At 41.0% G+C, this 23,609-nt stretch overlaps 2 protein-coding genes across 3 annotated transcripts in view; one reads left to right on the top strand and one right to left on the bottom strand.

The window, feature by feature from the left end:
* Positions 1 to 4,811: 4,811 nt before the first annotated feature.
* On the bottom strand, positions 4,812 to 8,838 carry si:dkeyp-34c12.1 (uncharacterized protein LOC570187 homolog). Its single transcript, XM_040141722.1, has 8 exons — positions 8,552 to 8,838; positions 8,374 to 8,446; positions 7,915 to 8,039; positions 7,665 to 7,763; positions 6,809 to 6,993; positions 6,159 to 6,216; positions 6,024 to 6,086; positions 4,812 to 5,875 (listed from the first exon to the last, which is right to left on the bottom strand). The coding sequence occupies exons 1-8, from the start codon at positions 8,720 to 8,722 to the stop codon at positions 5,249 to 5,251; spliced, it is 1,401 nt and encodes a 466-aa protein (XP_039997656.1). The 5' UTR covers positions 8,723 to 8,838; the 3' UTR covers positions 4,812 to 5,248.
* A 7,104-nt stretch (positions 8,839 to 15,942) lies between these two features.
* The window catches only part of filip1l (filamin A interacting protein 1-like), a 70,783-nt gene continuing 63,116 nt past the window's right edge, over positions 15,943 to 23,609 (top strand). Inside the window, exon 1 of one of the 2 annotated variants that reach the window (XM_040141970.1) lies at positions 15,943 to 16,197. The gene's annotated coding sequence lies outside the window, so the exon portion shown is untranslated. The remainder of the gene's footprint in view (positions 16,198 to 23,609) is intronic. The other variant, XM_040141967.1, reaches the window with a different exon arrangement.

The following is a 23,609-nucleotide window of genomic DNA, read 5'->3' as shown; positions in this document are numbered from 1 at the left end:
TAATGTCTGTCAGGATACAGTCTAAGGCCTCAGTCAGACCATCAAGCAAAAATGTTGGCATCTAAGGTCAAACATCTGCACGTTTGTCTTGTTACCTGCACTGTTAAATTAGTGGTCACGCCATTTTTGGGAAATACGTTTGGATGGGAAGCGTGATACCATCCTCATACCTGTACAGTAAATACGAAACCACATCCTGCAGTGGTTAGCTTAGCTTAGCATAAAGACTGGAAACTGCTAGACCGGCTCTGTCTGTCTTTGTTTAAAGTTAACATCATAGATAAATGTTATAGATTGCACAACGTACTGTACATTGCACTGTAAATTTGAGATCTGTGTACTGTTGGTCTGTTTTTTTTGTTTTTGTTTTTTTTTGCACCTTACCATATCACTCCCTCAATTCCACTACCTCAAGACTCTGCGCTATAATTTAAATGTTACAGTAATATTGCACATATTGTACATATTTTGTGTATATACACATATATGCATGTATATACATAGCAGTATATAACCTTTGTAAATATGATTTATTTATTCATTTCTTATTGATATTGATCTTCTGATTTAACTCTACAAGAAAGGGAATAAGTGCATTTTCCTAAAGGTCTATTTCTCCTTTTAGGATTTTTTTTAAGATTCATTATAATTAAATGAATGGATTTTGGACTCTGCTCCCTGTTACAGACCCCGCAAACCGATGGTGGAATTCTGTGGTGGAGGATTCCTTTAATGTGATTATAATGATCCCGGTGGAGAACTTCACCCTTGGTGAGAAAGGTCAGCAGGAATTTATTAATGGTGGATGCCTGTTTGACAGAAGGGGTTTGGGGGCTTGAACAAAGCTCAAGATTGTTCTCATATGTTCACTATCCTCTGAATATGTGGGGATTGTCCAAATGTTTAGTCTAATGCATTTTATTTTGGTTTCCGAACGACTACAAGACATCCTTCCTTCCTGTCTTCTCCTTTCCTGGTGGATTCCATGCAACGGAGCAAAACAAATGACTTCAGTAACGAACTGCTTCGCTCTTTTTGGTCTCACTACAGCTGCACCTCCGAATTAATGAGGAGTTTAGATGTAGTTATAGATTTCTACGCCCGCCAATGTTCTTCCACGCCATTCACATTATTTCAGGCCCTTCACTCCGATGATTGAACCAAAGCTCTTTGGTGTCTGCGGTCATCTCTAGCATTTCAGAAACCACAGTAAAGAGAGACATCCTCTCGAGAAGTGCTCTCTCGGTTTGGGGTTTTGGTGCAACTGGCACAGGACCTGACCAGCAGGATTCACACTTTGCCTCCACACTGAGATTTGGATGCATTCAATGAGCACAAGTGTGTTCCTGCCTATGCTAGACTTGGCACGGAGGCTCCTACATGTCACGGGCCTCACCTCCTCTGGTCTCAGCCTTTGCTCTAACTAATATACTTTTACAGGATTTTCCTTGGCAGGGGAGTGGGGACAGTCTTGTTTTGGTGTCCAAGCCAAACAGAAAAATGTTAGAAGGGAGGACTGATTGTCTGCGGTGGCATGAAAAGAGTCTGAAATTAAATAACTTTGTCACACCAAAGACAGTCTGCTACTTTGCTCTTGAACCTTGACACTAGTGTTTTAACAGATGTTAGCCCTCTATTACATGAATTATACTTTTTTTTTTCCAACAATTTCGTCTTTTCATAGAGTATTTCTACACTATGTCATATCTACTGTTACTCAAGTAAAAGATCTGTGTACTTCTTCCAAAACTGACCCTATTCCACCGCACTTCGCAAAATGCTAAGTTGGATCCATTCTCCCTCATTGTCCTCATTATCAGCGGGAAAAACACCCCAACCACTCACTCAGATTCCTTTTACCCCTTTAGGCCCTAAGACGTACCTGTGTCCATTACATCCAGTGAGTATTATGGCAGAAAACACTAACCAAGGTCATCGTCCTACATCATAATACATCGCTAGCATTGAGCACGATATATTCTTAACAAGGAGCCGAACTTCACAAACAATTTTACTGTTTGAGTAAATTTTATAAAGGGCTGCAACTAATGATTATTTTCATTATGGATTAATCTGTTGATTATTTTCTCAATCGATTGTGTGGTTTGAAAAAAAATTTTGAAAATAGTGAGAAATGCTCATTACAATTACCCAAAGCCCAAAGTGACACCTTCATACTGCATGTTGCAACAGGTCAAACTTGAAAATGATTAAAAACAGTCTGAAACTATTAAAACGATAGACGAAGGAAAAGTAGTAAATCCACACATTTGAGAAGCTGGAACCATGAAATGTTTGGTATTTTGTATGAAAATAAATAACTCAGATTATCAAAATAGTTGCCAATTTTCTGTCAAGCAACTAATCATTTCAGCTCTTCTTGTATATACACTCATGAATCGTTTTATTTATAACAAAGCATCATTTTGCAAGAATCTTAATTTGTAAAGTAACTAAAGCTGTCAAATAACTAGTCAGGTAAAAAGTACAGTATTTCCCAGTATTAGTATAAAGTAGCTTGAAAAGAAACCACTCAAGTAATGTGCAAGTACCTCAAATTTCTACCTAGGTACTTAGTTCAATGTACTTACATTTCATCACTGAAGAAAATATACCTTCAGACCAGAAACTAACCACCTTCAGATGTGCTTTTTTTTTTTTTTTTTTTTTTTTAAATGCTTGTATTTTTAAGTTAGTTCGATTTAAAGGTGTGAAAAAGCCAAAAATGCACCATTTTCCTCAGCCCACCCGCTCATTTGATTCATCAGAAACACGTCATCAGCTTTTACAAGACGTGAGAATTTAATCACAGTATTCCTAAAGGGGAGGCCAAGATGACCACAGAGACTGCAATGGTTCGGAGTAGAGGGTAAACGTCCATAGCATTGCCCCCTGGTGGTGTCTTACATTTAATGCACCCATGGAAAAAAAAAAAAAAAAGAATAATTGCTAAATTCATAATGTACCATGCTCTACACGTAGAAGTTATCAATGCAGAGTTAAATGTGCCAAAAGTTGGGTGGGCAGTTAGTCAGCCTCGGCACATACAGATCGTTATAAATCATCACACACTTGTGTGAACCTTTTAACTTCTGTATTTATTGCCTTTAAACTTCACAGTAATATAATGAGGCCGCTGCTACAATAGCTGCTGTGTATGCCTATTTTGTAAATAGGAAACATATTGAGAGGTCAACTCATAAGTGCCTAAATACAAAGGGAAGTTTATCCAGCCACAAGGCGAAAGACGTGAGCAATTTGTATATAATCCATGTCCCACAATTCCTTGGCCCGGGATCCCGGCTGTCTGCTTGGACTCCGTCCGTAAATAAGATCTGATTTCTGAAATTGACGTATTTGAGGTAACATTCCCATGCCTCAATTTTGAAAAGCAGTTCAAGGTTCCAGGTTTGGCAAACACGAGCAGAGAAGCTTGGAGCCACCGAGAAGAAAACGGAAATAATGCAGGAATAACAGAAAATTAAAAAAAACATTAACTCCCTGCAGCCAAAACTAAACCCATTTTCAGAATAAACTCATTGCCCACAATGAGTTTTTGAGCTGTAAAGTGACTTTATTGATATTAGACTATTAAACTTAATAGCAGGATATGGGTCCTGCCCTGTGCTTGTATTACTTTGGTCTTGGCTGCGTCGTTGTGCTTGACCAGACAAATATCTGTGCGTACGCATAGCTGTGAGGGGAAATAGGGAAACCTCTCGTCAGGTTCTGTGGATTAAAGTCAGAAGGAAAAGAAGCCGCCCAGATTGCAGGAAAAGTCAAGGATCAAGACCCAAGTTGAAAAAACAAAACAAAAAAAAAAAAACAAAATGTAACCGAACTTTTGTTGCTAAAATAGATGTTACTCCAGGCGTTCGTGAAACAAATTTGGGCAAATGACAGACAAAATTTGATCCTCAGTTCAAACGGACAAGGTGCCTCGAAGCATTCCAACTGTCAGCACAATTTTTTCCCCCCACACCAGACTCAGACAGTGAATGTGGGGCGATTTCTTTTTTTTCCCCCTGCTCAGACCAATTGATTAGGAGTTAATGTCAGATTAGCAATGTTACACCCAAAATGCCACTCGGCTGTCCAAGAATTACTAGAGGAAAATTACAGCTTGTGACTCATTTCCAAATGTGATAGCATGAGAGAGCGATGAGGTGGGATAAAATGTCAACTGGCTCAGAGAAACTGGGTTTAGCTTTGGAAACACCTCAACTCGAATAATCAAAATATTCTCTGCATTAGCACATACTGATCTATGATTAGATTTGGATTGCTAATCCACAGAAAGAGACAGACACCAGGGAGCCACTTTTTAAACATGTGCTCCTGGGGTCAATTTGTAAAAACAGCACGGAGGAACTGAATTCCCATTTCACCACAATTTAAACATATCACATTTAATTCAGTTTGTCGTGAGGGTTTGCGCCTCAGTCCCATGTGCTGACAAGCATTCAATCTTAAGTGTCCTTAATCAAACGTTAAACCTCGAGTCAGAGGTTATGCTGTTGCTCTGTAGCTGACTGACCTTTGACCCCTCTTTATAGACTGGGAGAGATTTTTCTACAATGATATTATTTAAGCTTAATTTGTTAGCAAACAACTTCGTGTCTGCAGTAATTTCTCTCTTAAGTCATATTTTTACTTTATTGTAAACCTTCAGCGGCAACAGCTTCTAAGCATCACGCACAGATGTTAATCTAGTCTTGTGAAAGATTTTATTTTTTTTCCTAATAAAAATGAAAAGGCCAATAGATTCTCAAAATTAAAAACAAAACATACAGAAAATGAAACTTAAAAGAAAAAAAAAAAAAAAAAAAAAAACTAGCATGACAACATACTCACAATGACACCTTAGTTTAGCGTGTTAGCATGCTAATAGCTCCCAATCAGCACTCAGTGATGTGATTGATGGGAATGTCATCTGTTTTGCAGGTATTTGGTCATAAAGCAGAGTACTGGACAAATTGACCTGAGGAAGGGGCTAGATGAAAAGTAAAAGAGGACCAACCATAGATTTTAACCTCATGGTGTTGACGGAGGAAAAGTCTGGATCCCCAAACTTGTAAGGATTCATCCAATAAAAACCACTGATGTTTGTGCAAAAAATTTCATGGCTATCCATTCAATTGAGATATTTCAGTCTGGACCAAAGTGGTGGGCCAGCCATCACTGCCATCCCCAGAGTCATGCCTGGTGTCTTTGAGCCAAACCAGGCCTGTGGAGCTGCCAAACACCTTCACCTCCTGCTTGCTATCCTCTTGGATCTTCTCAGACCAGTGTTTTGTGCCTCCTCTCCAGCATCATTTGGAGCCACAGCAGCTTTCCTTCTGCTGCGTGAGGGAGTGGCCTGCTGTGACGTGGACTGAGCTTCCCCAGTTTTCATTTTGGTTTGATTTTTCGGTTGTGAAGCTGTGGTCTGTGTGGTCCCAGGAGGCTTCCTCCTCTCTTTCACAGCTTGCAAAGACTCTTTTGAATTAGACTCTTGCTCCTCGACTTTCTTCTGTGGCCCTGTGGCTGCTTTAACTGACTTTGTCAGCTTTTCCGTCACAGCTTCCGACTTCTGTTTTGTTTGCTTAGTTGTTGAGGTCTTCAAAGTTTCACTGTTGTTCTTATTTGCATGTTCATCTTCCACACTGGTCTGACTGGCTTTTTTACTGTCTGTGCGTTTACTCCGTATTGATTTACTTTGGTTTGTAGTGTCTTGCAACTTTTCCGTAGATTTAACAGTCTTTTTTCTTTCCTTTCCATGACGTTTCACCTGGCTTTTGGCTGCTTGTAGTTCCTCAGAGGTATCTTCTACTTCAGCTTCCACTTTGATTTCTTCTCGAGTCTTGATCTGCATCTGAAGAGCTTTATAGGCTTCCTGTGAAACCATATTTTCCTCTTTAGAGTACTGGATGCAACATTTGTTTTCCCTCCCATACAGTCTTTGTTTTTGCCCACTCAGCCAAACAGCAAGTGTTAAGACCAAGAATCAATGAGTATGATGCAACCTCAAATCAGATTCTCACCTCCTCTTGTTTAAGTTCAGATGTCAGGTCAGATAACTGTTTCATCAACCCCTGTATATTCAGCTGAAAGAAAAAGAAAAAAGTCAAATTGTTTTATCAGCAATGAAATATTAAGCAAACTGGAGCTGCTCTTACCTGTTCAGTGGCAATTTGTTTTTCAAGCTGACCTCTCTCTTTAGCCTCTTTCTTCCTCCTATCACAGATGTTTGAGGAATCCACATTAGTATTTGACCCTATATTCTCCATGGATGTTTACACTACATTTTTTATTTATTTTTTTTTTAGATGGACAATTTTGCCCACAGTAGTCAAGAGACTGAACAGCATTCATGCGCTACACTGATGGAAAATTTGAATCCAGTAGACAATCAATAAGCAATCAGTGTTGTGAAAGTAAGAATGAAGTTTGGGGGGCCTCTTGCAATTTAAAAAAAAAAGTTGCCATAAGCCATCATGTTGTGTGTTTGACCTTTCCATGAGCACATGAATGCACCGAAATAGAAGACTACACACCTATTTGTTCAAGGTATTGATGTACCTTAAAGTAACTGACAAAAGTGAGCATGATAATGCCTTCACAGGAGTATCTAAAGGAATAGTTTGACATTTGGTGAATTTTGCTTATTTTCTGAAAGTTAGATGAGAAGACTGATACCACTCTCAGGTTTGTTGTTTTGTATTTAAAGAGCAAAATACCTTGTGAACAGTCTAATACATGAAACATTGGCAGCATTGAGTGACTCGAAATGTGGTACCCAGCTGCATCTGGGCAAGCTTTTGATTACTTGATTTCCACCGCCTTCCCCATGCGAGCGAGTTCAAGCCTCTTCTCGTCCGTGGCTTTCTGGATGCTTTCTATCGTTACCATGGCCAGGAGAGACTTGGTGTCTAGGCCTGTCAACTCGGTCAACGGCGATGTCATTTTGAGGACCGCCTGCGTCCACTCGGTGAGCTCTTCGAAGGATGGGAACTGACAGAAATAACATCATGCATCAGGATCAGCGGGATAGGTTTTTGTTTTCTTTCCAACTACATTTCATGTGCAAGGAACCTGCACACTTTTATTGGTATGTGCTATGGTTTCATGGAATTAAAAAAAAAAAAAAAAAAAAAAAAAAGAAATGAGGGATTCTGCAGGCTCTGTCGTCTTGTGTTTGAAGTTGTAGATCCAATGCGCCCCTTATAACCTTTGTTGGACGCCATCACCTTCCATTTTTTATGAATTTCCACTGAATGTTATCTAAAAGACTGTAAATGCCAGAGGAATGACCTCAAAGGATCCACCGTCTTTAACATCTTTTACACCATCGACCTTCAAGGGGGAGACATTTTTCGGAAAATAATGCTATTTTAATGGCAATATAAAATTGCCAGTAAAAGTCCTGTAACAGACATGGGCTTGAACATTCAGTTACTATCGTGATAAAGACTGTCAGATTTGCCCTAATATCTATACTGTTACTTTTAAAACTAAGATTTTTTTATTGCCAAACTTCTACTGAAAAACTAAATTGGTTTATTTTACTGAAAACTTGGCATTTTGGAGATAAGGTTTCCGCAAGATAAAAAGGGCATCTTGCACGAGTGTTTGTCATCTTCTAAATCGCCTTCCCTGCTTATTGTAATTGAAGAGAGCATCACCTTGTTGAGTTCAGCCTGTGCTTTCTCCCTGGAAGCACACGCTAGCTCCAAGGCCATCGTTTCCTTTTTCCATAGCCTCTGCACCTCTTCCAGGTCTCCCTGAGGACAGTGAAAATATCCCATTTCAACAGTAAACTGTCATCTTAGTTTAAAAAAAAAAAAAAAAACACTACAAGAATTATTGCAATTAAGGTGCAACAAAGAGCATGATTTAACATCAAGCAGCAGGGAGTGAGAAAGCCAGAATTACCTGCAGTTTTTTAATAACTTTTTCTTCATTCATATTTTTAATAAACTCCAAGTCACCTGCTGTCAGCTGATATCCCTTCATCCCTTTCAGCATGGAATTAGGGTTATCAGTTTCCAAAGTGTTTTCTGAACCAAAAAAAAACAAAAAAAAAACAAAAAGGAAGGAAACCATTAAGTACAGGGAAACAACCTTGCAATTAAAACTGCAGCTTTAAGAGACTTTCACTTAGAACCAAAAGATAAAAATCAGTGGAGGCCATTTTCCTGCTAAACTAAGCCCACTGAGTAAATAAATTCTGTTCAATATTATTTCAACACTTGATATCTGGTTAAACCCAAACTATGTGTTTCCAAGAATGCTTTTATTCCCCATGGGAGATGGAAGGGAGCTTAAAAGCGGCTCACTGAACAGGTCAACTAATAGCAGCAGACTCTATTCTACTGATCACTAAATTTGTACCTGTTTTTGGTTCTGGAGTATTGAAATCAAACGTCCCGTTCTGGACATCGTTATCTTGATCTCTGGTACCTGCCTGTTGATAAGTATGAGGGTAACAGATGTGATGATGTGTCATGCCGATAAAGATACGGTTCGATAAAGAAGGGGCAGTGAAACGATGCACACTCTCTGCGTGTACCTCCGTGTTCTGCCGTGGTTCCTCGCGGTCCCCCTTTGGATCGTCATTACCAAAATCCAGGTGTCTCTTTACATCTGTCAGGGGAGGAGTCCTGGGGAGCTGTCGGCCTGATGGGATGTAGTTCCCCTTATGACCGCTTTCCTTCAGAATTTCAAAATATCTGACTGACATGTCTGCGGTTCTCTTGACTTCGAAAAGACCTAATGAAAAAGCAAAAAGCTGCAGGTCCTGAGTACAAGTCTCGGTGCAGAGTTCTGCTGTTTGTTTCCCCCACAATCCCTTTTTGTTTGAACAGGTGTTTTAATCATCACTGCGTCATCATTGTTTTCACCTGTGGCTGAAAGTTGGCTGATTACTCCCTTTGACCAGTAGATGGCGACAGGTTCTTTTAGTTTTGATGCACAGGTAAGTTGATGGAAGTAGTGTTTCAGAGATAACAGCACTTTATGAATAATTTAAACAGTTGTGAGTTAATAATGAATTACTAAAGTCTTTTTCAAATACATTTTAATAATGTATTTTTAGATAAATAAAATACAAAAGGACAGTGGTGGAAAGTAACTCAGTGCATTTACTCAAGTGCAGTTAATACTTGTACTTCAAAGTACTTGAGTATTTCCATTTTGTGTTATTTTATGCATCTTTACTATATTTTAGAGGCAGATATTGTTCTTTATACTGGACTTCACTACCATTATTTGACAGATTTGAAGGCTAGAGTTAATAGTTACTCTGCAGATTTAGATTTTATATGCACAAAATATGATCCTCTTATAAAATATTTGTATTAAATAGTATAAATTAATTTAGATTCACTCCTGCGCAAAAGATTCAGGACTTTTACTTGTAACTGAGTATTTTCACATTGTTTTACTGTTACTTTTGGCTCCACGGCGAAAGGAATCACCTTCACTTAGTCAGATATACTGCACAGATGCACCAGTAGACATGGCACAACAGTTTCACATTCCCAGTTCTTCTCTACAATATTCAGTCCTGCTTTAACTGCACAAGTCAGACAGACAGATAGACAGACAGGTGTGCAGACAGACAGATGGATCCTGATATAAAGTAGCCAGAACCCTGTCTATCTTTAAACTGGTGGTGTCACACTGCCAGTCCCATGTGTTTTGTGGAGCTCCAGGAAATGTAGAGGAGAGTGCTGAGTCGTAAATACCTCTGTTTTTAAACTGCCCGCTCCCATAATGCCCAGGCGGAGAGGAGGACGAAGAGGGTCAGATAAATTGGTGCTTTATGACACTGTCTTGGCATAGCCAAGCGGAAAATATTTGCATGGTTTTACATTGCAGCTAACAAATCATTCTTCAATAAAAATCAAATGCAAAATTACTCTTCTCATCTTCTTCATAATGACAGTTCCTGTCTGGTGTAAGGATCTCCGTCTACCGTCAATTTGTTATTTCAGTGGGAGGGAATGTTGGGCAGAGGGTCAACTGTTACTTTGCTGAAACTTTACAGCAATTTCCTCACAGATGAAGCACGATGTGTGTTTAAAAATGCTCTGAGTGCCCTTAAAATCACTCATGTTCTTGTCCTTGAGGACACGTGGCAAACTGTAACACAGAAAAGCTGGTGTGGTACATAAATGTGGGATTCACTCATTCAAAAAGTTGCCTCTGAAGATAACCAAGCCAGCGATGAGACAACACTTGCGTAATTTGTTTCCGAACATCATTGGGAAAAGAATTACGCAATACAGAAACGCAATTTCAAAGAGAATGGTTTGTACACGGAAAAACAGACTCCACCAAACCTCCATTTACATCCAAAGCCTCTTAGGCATCACTCGGACCATCACATACTCAAAAAACAAAGACAAAAGAAAATCATAAACAAATCTACACTGGGGGCTATGTCTTGTAAAAGCTCTCTAGTGTCGAGAGAAGTGTCCTAAAAGGCCATTTACAGCTGCTCCATCCTGTAGCGTATTGAACAGGCCAAGCAGACAGGTCGTAAAGGGACTGATAGAACAGCTCCCTGGTGGCTGTTGATGTAAGACAGAGTGAGGACTGGGCAGACACAGGTGCTCTGACTTAGTGAGAGACTAATGGAAATGGGTGACAGCTATTACTGTGAGAACCACAGGGAGGTTTTTTTTTTTGCCTTTTACCCCAAGAAACAAAACAAAATGATTCTACTGCAGTTTGGCATGGAAAGCCACCACGAGACTGCTAACAGTGATTGCGTCCGTGTCTTCGCTCACTGATTGAACAAATTGTGGCACATGTTGCATATGAAAATCAGCTTTATTGTCTTTATAATAACGTTGATGGTTTGACTCACAAAAACAGATCACAGAAGATTTTTACAGTTTTCACTGCAAGATTTAGGCCTGAAAAAAAAATCCAACTGGACGACTGAGTATCATCTAATATTTACCAGACCAATCGCTGGAATTTAAGGAGTCCATTCTTTTCATCTTGTGACCCCTTAAAACAAAGCAATGTCTACCTGTGATACCTCATCACTGGTTGTTTTTTCCCTCCCCCTTATTTTTAGAAGCCTGAAGAGGTAAATCATCCAGTGTCTGACTAGAAAACAGCCAAGATTTCTGGCAAAACTTAAAGTGGTTGGTTTTCCAGTTTGGAAACCGGAAGCGATGTGAACACTTTTCCGTTGAAAAGCTTTGCAGTTACATTGGATGATAATGCTGCCACTGCCAAAAATTGGTGAGTAAACTCGCACTTATATGCACATTATTAGATAATGACATTATCTTGGTCCATTCAGTAGCCGTTCTGGAGCTTTTAACTATATCACAAATCTTCCTCTGCAGATTAGGACAACTGGGAAACTTGTGCATATTGGTCCAGGGTACTGTACCATTTATATATATATATATATAGCTTTCTAACTTACACGTGCCATATACATGTCCAAATCATAAACACACACACACACGCACACGCTCTTGATGAGAGATGACCAGTCAGAAACCTCTAGGCCTGCACTTTCTGTCGTGCCGCTCTCCGAGCTGTCAGTGAGGTTAATTTTGTGATGCTTGGGATTAGTGACCAGTGTAAAGTTCCTGAATGCCTCAGACCAGCCCGGGACTCACACTGTAAAATGTCTGGACTTTACAATAAGGTTCTTTCTGTGTGTGTGTGTGTGTGTGTGTGTGTGTGTGTGTGTGTGTGTGTGTGTGTGTGTGTGTATGTGTGTGCTCAAATTTCCAGAAATTTGCCCTCAATCAAGTGTCTCATCTCAGGTGTCAGTCTTTCTGTTTATATCCAGACGCCTTTGCTAGTATATGAAAGATAGATTTCTGCACTTAAAACTACAAATTCCACTTCCCTTCCGGTGTTTCACACTCAAATGTTCCTGCTTATAAAGTCTCTGAGTTCAGGTTGGTTCATGTGCTTTTGAATGGTACCGAATGTAATTTTGACTACATTGCATATTAAACTTCACCACATGTGCCTGTAGTTTCATTCCATACATACTTACATTACTTCACATAGCTTTTAAGATGCTTGACAGAGCTGCTGAATGAAATACACCAGCACAGCATTTAGCATACCCAAGCCTCGAACCTAATTCTTCAGTGGACAGTCCCGTGCCAAATGTGTGTGGAGAAACAAAACACTGACGAGCTCATAGCGATATGCACTGATTTACAGAACGAGTATATAAATTCATACACAGTTTGATTCGATTTTGGCTGTTAGACCACGCACTGTCAGAATATAACACGAAATTCATTAGCCTGCCAGTGACACAGTGGACTACATTTAGTGGCATACTGCTTTGATTCATTGGGTGGGAAATAAAAAATTAACGGCTCTACTGAGGTTAAGATCAGCCATAAATACCAGCCATTCACAATATAATCTGTAATACGTTACCAAATCCTTGTTATTTAGCGTTTGGAGAACACTTTTTCTTCTTCTGTGGCCATTTTCTTGTCCTAAAAACCTCATAAAAGTCTACCTCCATTTTTTCAGGAGTTCTTCACCTCGGGAGCTCTCAGGGGCTTAAATAACTTTTATTTTTTACTGGAATCCTATAATCACTACAGAATGGCAACGTATACAGTATAACAAGGATTGACAAAAACCCTGCATACTCTCGGCCCTCTGTGGCATATTATCATCTCTTGTTAGTCTACAGTTTCACACACACAGAGCATGCAGCAATTTTATATCATTAAAATCATTAAGCTTTGCAAACCCTCATATACCATTTGTTGCTGTTATATTTTCTTTACGTGCTTTAATTTGCTGATACAATGTAGTCTTTGGAATGCGGATTCAAGCATGTTGAGCCAGCCGTCTACTTGAGCTTATGATAATCATATCCAATATGTTGTTTTAACAGCGAGGCTAAATTTTTGTGTAGGTGTGCGCGCCGTTTCAAAAAAGCTGCAGCCAGACCAGCTGAGTCACTTCCCATATCCCACTGAAGGCTGGAAACCCCAGGGTTTTTTTTTGTTTTGTTTTTTTTTACGAGTATCTCACATCATTTTCTCCTCACTGAATCATTCCCCCACTCATCTACTCGACTAAGAGCGTAGAAAATATTTCCCGCACCCATCTACTGTTCTGCACCCACTGCACATTTCATCTACAAGCCTTCGATGTAAACAGATGTAGAGACGTGAGTTACATGTTTGATACTCTGGATTGCAAAGAATCAGGTAAAATGGCTGACAACTGCCGACAGCTGCAACCATTAGTCGATCAACAAACAGTTAATTAGCAACTGTTTTCAAAATCAAATTGTCTTTTTAAGCAAAAATGCAAAAAAATTGTTGGTTCTAGCTTCTGACATTTGAAGATTTGATGCTTTTCTTTGTCATATATGAAAGTAAACTAAACTGAGTGTTGGACTATTTGTCAGACAAAACAAGACATTTGAAGATGTTACCTTGGGCTAAGGGAATGTATAACAGGCATTTTTTCACAATTTTCTGACAGTGTACAGACAAAAAGATTAATTAAGAAAATAATCAGCAGATTTATCAACAATAAACATGTACATTTAACACGTATGCCTTTGTCAAAAACCTTTGTCCAAAGCAACGTTCAAACGCAGTGACCAGTGCTGCGCTGTGGATTGAAGTGAAAAGTCAGAAGTGAGCTTATTGCTGAAAAATTTCGAGGCTTCACTTCTTGAATGTGCCACGAGAATATGGGGAGACCGAGTTAAGAAATAATAAGATAAAAAGTTAACTGAAAGGTGGTATGAGGGGAGTTTATAGTGTAAAGGGTGATTGTAAAGAACACACACACACACACACACACACACACACACACCTGGGTAAATAAAGGTGAAAAAAAAGAGAGTTGGGAAATTTATGGCCGTGTGTGAAGGAGATGAGCCACTGACAGCTGGAGGACTCTGGCTGAGTCTTGGCACAATTCGGGTCACGAACACACACACACATAAAGAAACAAACGTTCACACTTGATTACCTTGCTCCGGTGTTTTTCGTGTTCAGACTTTTAATAGAAAACTAATTCATTTAAAAGCAGTTTATTTTAGCTCTGCATGGCATCTAAAGCCCAACAATTCCCATAACTCTATTACCGCTCTGACGTCTGCGGCGCGACTGCTGTGACTCAACCGTCTGTGACCCTCCTGCCTCAGACTGCATCAGAAAGTAACCGGGTTTTTTTAAACCAGCGGAGGGGTTGTCGCTTAAAGTGCCTATCTTTGGCGCAACCTCACCCCCACTCCAAGGTGAGAGGGAGAGAAAAAAAAAAAAAACACCTGAGGGGGGCTTTGTTAAAGGGGAACTCCACCAATTTCAAACATCACTGTCTGTTTACGGGTCTTGGAGAGTACTACTACATAAAATGAATTGAGGTACAGTGCTAAACCTGAGGAGTACTCTTTTAATATCGCGAATCATCCAAAAACAACCAAGAACATGCATCAGGAGATGCATGACCTTGGCAATCGCATGCATCAGATGCATTTGTTTTTCAGATAAAGCATGTTATGCGACACACTGTATTTGTCACCAGTGCCAGCAGTGGACTGTGGGGTAAAAAGAATGCATGATGTAGCAGTTTTGGTGCCATTTTCTTCTTTAATTTTCCCACCAACAACTGAAAAAAGATAAGTAAATCGATCTCTCGATATTGCCCCTGTCAGCCCATCACTCTTTCACTCCTCAGGGACAGTTACAGACTCCCAAGGGCTCAGTCTGCCAAGGACCATATGGTACCGTCAGAGCCCTGTGTGTGTGTGTGCTGGAGAGGGAGGGCAGCCATGACTCAAGGTGTCAGAAGGGAGGTTGGTTTAAATTTAACTGCAACAGGGCTGATATCTACATGGCAGGTCCTGCCCCCCCCCCACTCCCTCTCTCTCTCTCTCTCACACACACACACACACACACACACACACACATAAAGAAACAAACGTTCACACTTGATTACCTTGCTCCGGTGTTTTTCGTGTTCAGACTTTTAATAGAAAACTAATTCATTTAAAAGCAGTTTATTTTAGCTGTGCATGGCATCTAAAGCCCAACAATTCCCATAACTCTATTACCGCTCTGACGTCTGCGGCGCGACTGCTGTGACTCAACCGTCTGTGACCCTCCTGCCTCAGACTGCATCAGAAAGTAACCGGGTTTTTTTAAACCAGCGGAGGGGTTGTCGCTTAAAGTGCCTATCTTTGGCGCAACCTCACCCCCACTCCAAGGTGAGAGGGAGAGAAAAAAAAACAAACACCTGAGGGGGGCTTTGTCAAAGGGGAACTCCACCAATTTCAAACATCACTGTCTGTTTACGGGTCTTGGAGAGTACTACTACATAAAATGAATTGGGGTACAGTGCTAAACCTGAGGAGTACTCTTTTAATATCGAGAATCATCCAAAAACAACCAAGAACATGCATCAGGAGATGCATGACCTTGGCAATCGCATTCATCAGATGCATTTGTTTTTCACATAAAGCATGTTATGCGACACACTGTATTTGTCACCAGTGCCAGCAGTGGACTGTGGGGTAAAAAGAATGCATGATGTAGCAGTTTTGGTGCCATTTTCTTCTTTAATTTTCCCACCAACAACTGAAAAAAGATAAGTAAATCGATCTCTCGATATTGCCCCTGTCAGCCCATCACTCTTTCACTCCTCAGGGACAGTTACAGACTCCCAAGGGCTCAGTCTGCCAAGGACCATATGGTACCGTCAGAGCCCTGTGTGTGTGTGTGTGTGTGTGTGTGTGTGTGTGTGTGCTGGAGAGGGAGGGCAGCCATGACTCAAGGTGTCAGAAGGGAGGTTGGTTTAAATTTAACTGCAACAGGGCTGATATCTACATGGCAGGTCCTGCCCCCCCCCCACTCCCTCTCTCTCTCTCTCTCACACACACACACACACACACACACACACGCACGCACGCACGTACGCACACAGCAGCAGCTCCCTGAGTCTGTCAGGAGACGTTCCTCTTCCTCCATTTCTTCTCTCCCACCTATCAGACCACCTGGATTGTACGAGAGGCCAGCTGAGGACGCGACGGAGGAGAGAAAAGGGACGCTCACCGTCGGGAGGGACCGCAGATCAAAAATTCACACTGAGGATAACACTTCGTCTGAGCCGGCAGGCTGAAGGCACAGCCAGTGGCACTGCAGAGGCACAACAGCACAGTGGGCTAAAGCTTCGCTGCTAGAGGTAAGACTGGAGCTTGGTTTAGAGGGGCTGTGTGTGTGTGTCTGGGGACGTGTGAGCCCAAACCCTGACAGACCCAACATTCATCTCTTTCATTTGGAGGCAAATATGCGAATGCAAATGGTTGCATGCCAGTGTGATTGGTTGGGGGTCTCACCTTCCTGGTAAATGTAGAAATTCCATTTGCAAAATATTTGGAATATTTCTTATTAATCACTGCTGCTTAGCCTGGCATCATAAATGTTTTAAATACTGTATATCCATTAATTAATAATGCATTTCATTAAAAAGTTTTCTGGATTTCATTATATTTTTCTGCATTTCTGCAATGACACAGCTAATTGTTATGTACAGAAGCTTAAATCACAGAAGCACGGAAATGTCTAACTTGAGTGGATTTGCAGACCACTTAGAGAGCGGGACCTAATCTGCGTCGTGGCAGCTTTTCTGCTAGATTGTTGCTAATTAGACAGATACACAGATCAGAGGCCAGAGGAGAGAGACTCCTGGAGGCTCTGGGGGGATCACAGGGAATGTCTGCTCATCCTAATTGAATCTAATTGGTTTGAATTTATTATGCCAGGAGACAAATGATCCAAACTATTTGATTTTGTTGCAAAGACATAGGTTTAATTTTCCGTTATTTGCAGTAAATCACCCAATGCTCTACAATTCAATGTGCTGATGAGGGCAAAACATGACATTGCCCCGGGGGTTGTAACGCACCCAGTTGTCAATTTTGCCCATCAAATCAAAGCTGCGGTGATAATTCATCCACTGGACCCTGGTGTTACCCAACGGGTCGTAATAGTTGCAGCCAGGGAATTTCCAAAGGGCAGCGTGTCCATGAGAACCCGCAACAGTCTCATACAGTATCTATGTGCAGGGAGGAAGGGTGAGGGAGGGGAAGGGGTCAAGTTACCAGGCCTGCACTCATGTCTCAGTTTGGAAACCTACTGAGAGGAGTGGGAGAGAGAGACAACAGTGAAATGTCAGGCTGATAAAGCATTTTCACTTGGGCTGAGTTTGACACTAACTGAGTTTAGACACAGACGTCATAATTTCCCACTTTGGCTGAAAAAAAATGCCAAAGCTATTATCACGTGCTCAGACGGGATGTCCTGCGCTGGCATCCATAGTTTGATGATGTGTTGGTATGTGGTGGTCGACATAGTAAATGAGGGATGTTACCAAGAAAAAGGATTAGCATGGCTCTCAAAGAGCATCAGCAAGCAATAAAGTTTGCGGTAACAGGTTATGAATAAAGAAAACTTGTGGCCGCATAAACCCATTTGGCTTCTCTCTGCTTTTCTCTGTTTTATAAATTGCATATTTTGATTTTGGGCTGTTTTTTTAGAAACCATAATCATTCTGAGTATGTCACCGTGGGCTCTGGGGAGTACTTGGCCATTTTTCGCTCTTTTTTTCTGACATTTAGTAGACTGCAATATACATAAAATGAATCAACAAGTGTTGAAGCATTCCTCCAAGACTCCCACAAACCTACCTCCTGTGAGAAAATATTTGGGCTGACAGAAGGACACCCCAGCACGCTCCAGATGCAGCTTCAAAAGGCTTGGGATTTGGCATGTCACTAGAAGTGACAGGTTAATCTGTTTAAGTACGTACGATAGTGGAACGTGGAGCCACAGCCTTCTGGCGCAGGCAATCTGCCGTAAGCCAACAGGGAGGCGACGACTCAACGGATTTGACCAACGGGTTTAGAGGGAATGGTGTTTGTATGGGCTTGAGGGTGGAGTGTGACTGTTTCACCTGGCTGTATTGTCTATGAATTCATCTAATGTCATAACAATGGATGTTAAACATGATGGGAATGCACTCGCAAGCTCCTCATATTTCTAATCTTTGCACTAGATTGATCCAGTTTTAGATGAAGCTCATATGATTCTTAGTAAATGAACAGCAACATTAACATTTATTCCATTTTAATTGTTTTTTTCTTCTCGTGTTACTACTATCATCAGAATATGATGCCTGCAATCTTTAAACGTGTCCACCTTTAACTTTTGCTTTTCATTTTTATTTTTTATTTTATAGAGATCTTGGTGGATCTTGCACGTTTACCAACCCTGTTTTCTGGTGCATTCGTGATGTTGAACGTGACACACCCGAACAAAAAAATAAAAACAGAAAAACAGAGAGGCAAAATCGTCTACCGGCAATGGGAAAGGAGTCGATCACCTTTTTCAGCAGATTTACCTGCCTTTAAAAAAACCCTGCATATACGCACTCATTTTGGTGTATAAAGGGTAATTGACAAAAAGTGTGCAACTTCTGTTGAGGCATCACCGTTAAACATTGAGTCTGACTACTAGAACTACTGCATTACAGCAAATGTTTTCATCTCGATAATATTTTGTCTTTTTCTGCAGCAGAGCACCTTGCTGCACACCCCTTCTCTTTCAGCATGATTGACAGTTTGAGGGCAGTGGGGCAGACATCATTAAACAAGGCAGGCATTAAGGCAAACCTCCTTGCCCCTTGAGCTCCACCAGCTGTAGGGTTGGATTAAATGGCCTGGCTCGGAGGCTTTATTGAAGGTGTTTGATTCATCAATGGGGAAGAGCCTGGTGCTGTATTCCACGCTGGGAGTGGGTGCGTGAAAGAATCAAAGCAAATCTCTTCCTGATTAGCCCTTAAAAACAGATCAAACATGCGTGCAAGTTTGACCTTAAATCCCTTTTCATCCCCCCTGGATACTCAATAAGTTTCAAGTAGTTTTCTAGTAAGTAAATCACTGGAAAGATCTCGCTACATAACAGGACGGAATTTTGATGCCTCAAGTGCGGATTACCAGAGCTTTCCCACGGTTTATTGTTCTCATATTCCCAGCACGTCTTGACACAGCACCTGGTCGCATAACATGATGAGGCGGTTGGTGAGAGGTTCGTGGGTCGTAACTGTGTTTCTGTCTGGTGGACGTGTGGTGGCTATTGGCGGCCCCTCATACCTACCAAAGACCTGCTATAACGAACACTGTGCATGATACATATTTTAAAAGTTTAAAAAGTACCTTTCATAATTTGTTGACAAATACTACTGTATCTTATTAAATGCTAATTTAAAGTTACAGCTACAGCTTTACTTGTTGTAACAAAAAAAACATTTCCCGGCTCGGTTTAAATTAGATTAGTGTTTAGTTTCAAATAAAAACACATGATAATCCAGATGCCACCAGCCTGATTTTGTTTAAATTTGGAGATATGATGCACTTTTGTACTGTCTTGACAGTATTTTGAATTTTGAACTTGAGAGCAACGATGTGTTGTTGCGGACTGATTCAAAGAGTCAGTGTTGCGTCTTTCCAAAGGGCACTTTGCATATCCTTGGGGTTTAAAGAAAATTGCACATGCTGTATGTCCATGTTCTGTTCCCAGTAGTTTTCTTATCCACTGCCTTTGTCGGCACATTGCTACATTTCTTGCCGTGTTACAGTCACCGTCTGTCAATCGGCTGAATAGCATGAAACCAAGATGTGAATCGCGGTTCGCACTTGGAAGAACATTGCTCCATGATCAGCAACTCCACATGGTACCCTTAAGGGGTCCATATGTCTTCAAGCAAAGCGATGGTTGGACTGTATGAATGACAGACTCTCTGAAAATGTGTGTGGCCGTGCCGAACAGATACGGCAACACTTTTGGCTGCGGACATGGACACGCCAGCATATCCAAACCTTTGCTTGCTCAGAGTAGATTAGTGTGACAATGAAAACAAGTGTCTCTCAAGGACAGCATACAGAATTATGGTCCTTGCTGGTTTTTCATTAAATGCTGCAGCATTGGGGCAGTGACTGACTGAAGCGGGGTCGACCAGTACAAGAAGAGTGCGGACTGAGGGACACATGGCGTTTGGCTGCAGGGACAGTGGCTTGTTTCAGTGGTGGGGGTCCTGTTTCGCTCACCGAATACCAACCGCTCAGAGCTCTGGGAAAAGAGCACTATATATACCAAGAGAGAAAGGCCAATGTTGTCCAATATTAGTCTCTCTCTATCTCTCGCAGCCTGACGTGCAGCGCTCTGCTGTCAAATGAAATCAAAATAAGTCAGCTGAGACCAGTTTGGGTGGGCATTGAAAGACCAGCTGGAAGGTGCTTTCGCAGAAGCTGTTCCCATGTGAGCAAGTGAGGACACAGAAACAGAAGTGGCTCAGGGACAGACGACTATAAAAAGGGAAAAGTCTGTATTAGGAAGAAAGGCTGGTAGCACTTAATTTTGAAGTATAAAAAGGGTAACGGTGTGATTTACTGCAGCAGACACGGTCGCTGCTCATCTCTGTGAGTGCAAAAGTGTAAGAGTGAGTAATGCTTGTGCTGCACCAGTACACCACGGAGCATTAGTGATGGATGGCTGACCGCGCTGCATTAAAATCTACCAGCAGGGAATGATAGCTGGAGGCTGCTACTTTTATGTGGGAAAATGCAACCTGGTGAAATCCGAAATGAGAAAACCAACTTTGAAGCTTTGAAGTTTACTTTTATCCATTAGATGCGTAGTCAAATCTGATGATAATGACAACAAAAATAATAATAATGATAGTCTACTTAATTTGAGTCAGACAATTTTCATATATGGGAAATATTTTTTATAAATTTAGAGAATCTATTCTTCTCACGTCAATTTTTAGAATCATTTGAAATGAGGTTTCCATTACGTCTGCATTTACTATTTTCTCTCACCACATGGCACATCACACGCTGTGACAAGAAAAACGAAAAAGGGAGAGAGCCAGCAGGGGAATATCAGAAGCAGAACAAATAAAAAGGGTTTGTGACTCCTCTCATGAGGCTGTTCTGCATCACAATTAGAAAGGAGATGATAGAAGTTTCCAGCTTTTTTCCAGAACAGAAAATGTGCCACAAGTAAATTTGAAAGGACATGATGGTTCCTTACAATGATCTGGATACTTGTAAATTATAGTGTGAACAGTAAGCCTTTGAAGATCAGACTTACCAAAGGGGTTTTTTGAAAATCTCAAGTAAATAAGAGGTCAACGCAAGGTCCCTGCGAGACTGTAACATGATACTTTGTGAGTCTAAAATTGAACTTTTTAGAGCGAATACTGGACAAATCCTCCAACAAAGGACAACTGGACTGCAAAAAAATTGTCAATTAAAAACTGTGTGGAGATTTTCAGTCTATGATATGAGTAATACATAAAATACTGGGGGAGAAAGGACTACTTTTATTCGCCTATCAGATGTAACTGACTACATATGCCATTGAAACACCCTGCTCCTGTGTAAGTATCGTGCCACTTATGTCAACCCACTAATTTAGCTTGAAAATATCAATAAAAATAAAGTTACAAAAAAAAACAAAAAAACAATAAAGACAAACTTTTTGGCTTCATGTCATTAAAAAAACAGGTACAAGTTAATGGCATTGTGGCATTTATAATGCGTGTGGTTACAACTTGGTAATGGAGTAAAAAGTCAAACTTTATGTCACTGCAACAATAAAGAAATCGCACTCACTCGAGTTAATGGGCGAGAAAACAGTCCATATTACACTATTACTCATCAAAAAACATCTTGGAAATACTCCGATGATGTTGCTACTTAGAGTAATGATGCAGAACATAACGAAAACTACAGAACGACTCCTGACTGAAAGTGATACACGTTGAAACTAATTATAAAGAAGAAACTTGTTATTGGAAATATTTACCACCAGAATAGATTTTTAATCCTGGCAGTCTTCATTTCCTGATGCTATTACTGTAAGCCATCTACATTGCTCGGATTTGTCAGCGTGTCATCGCCTTTACTTTATTTAGTGCCTATGTTCTATGTTAAATATACAACGAGGGTCCACTGAACTCAGATTCCAACTTCGAGCCGTTGGACAGGGCCAGCGCTTTCCACGTCGCGGCAGAAACTGCCATGGCCACGCGGACAATGAAGTCCGCAGCCGCTGTCGCCTGGTCTGCGTGTCAGACAGATTACCAGGTAGAGAAAAACAGATCTGGCATTTAAACAGTATCAATTATGGATAAAGTAAGAGACGTGTTTGAGGGTGTAATCATCATTTACTGAGTTTTGTGAGTTGCCTCTTTATTCCTTCGGTAAAATCTTGGACGGGGAGTAAAATCATCTTACATAAGGATGTTAGAATGTAAAGCATCGACAGGTACACTAACACGCTATTGTCCCCATCTTACCGCGCTAGATCTAACACTACCAGTTTGCTACAATTGAACCCAAGCAAAGAGCAGCTTGTTCTCCATGGGTACAGCTAAGCTCAGCTTCCTTTGTAGCCGTACATTATGTAAACAAAATCTTTACAGAGCTCTATGTCCTGCCAACCTCAACGCGAACCAGTTCACGTCTCACCGCTATTTCTGCATCAAATTCCCACCAGGGACCTCGGCCTGTGGTCGTGAAATTCTTGGCATATGTAGCATGATTGGATAAAGCGACACAGGTGGCAGCCCGGTGCTAAATATGCGCCGCAGAAATAAATGAAGCGCCCCAAGGAGCCCTGCTGCGAGCGCTCCTCTTTGAGCGTAAGCCTCCATTGTTTCCCCTCCATGTTTGCTGTTGCTATAGAAATGAACTCAGCTGAGATGAGTGGGCTTAGCGTGGCTGTGCGACTTCGCGTGGCTTTTGCATTCGCTAAATGACAAGGGTCAATTATTGGGCTATTTTCTGACGACCCACTAACATTTCCCCTTCTCCCTCTTATTTAAGAGTAGTGAGGCATGTTGTCTGCAAATAGGAAAAGAGGAGGAAAGAAGGGGAGTGTCAGTGTGGTAAGAAATGTCACCGTCACGCCCTGTGATGGCTAACTTACTCACTTTAGCCCAACCCTGGACAGACTGTCTTAAATTGGCATGATTTGTACAGAGAGGCCCACAGGTCGACAGCACATAGTGTCAGTGAGGTTGAGCACCGGGGGCCAAAGCCAATAATAGTGCTTCAGAGGTTGGTGTCCAAGTTGTGACGGATGAACTGCGGCTTTGGGCAGCTCATCTTTTCATTTCAAAACAACCTTGCATCCTCTCTTTAGCCGTTTTCATCTTTCTACCTAAGTCGGGGGTCTGCAGAGACGTTTATGCACAATATGCTACATAATCTAGATACAAAGACTAAGTCAGCTGTTATGTACAGAGCAAAAAACTTATCGAATTAGTAATTCTGCAGGAGCTGACTTGAAGGAAATGTATTTTTTTCCCCCTGATGTACACTGTGCAGTAATGACTCATACTGCAACTTAGTAAGAGACAATGCACCGATACTCAGCCAAAAAACAGAGTCATAGCACTGCTTGTACAAATGAAGCACACCGATTTTTTTGAAAATGAAAAAACATGACTCAGCTCACTGAGAAGTGCTGGTTTGCTGCTTGGAGGTAACACAACCACTGAATATTAAGAAAGCTTGAGAAAGAGCC

This window comes from Xiphias gladius, chromosome 13, assembly GCF_016859285.1.
Source record: "Xiphias gladius isolate SHS-SW01 ecotype Sanya breed wild chromosome 13, ASM1685928v1, whole genome shotgun sequence".
Lineage (NCBI taxonomy): Eukaryota > Metazoa > Chordata > Actinopteri > Istiophoriformes > Xiphiidae > Xiphias > Xiphias gladius.
Note: the sequence above shows the minus strand (reverse complement) of the source record. Positions and strands in the feature narration are given on the sequence as shown.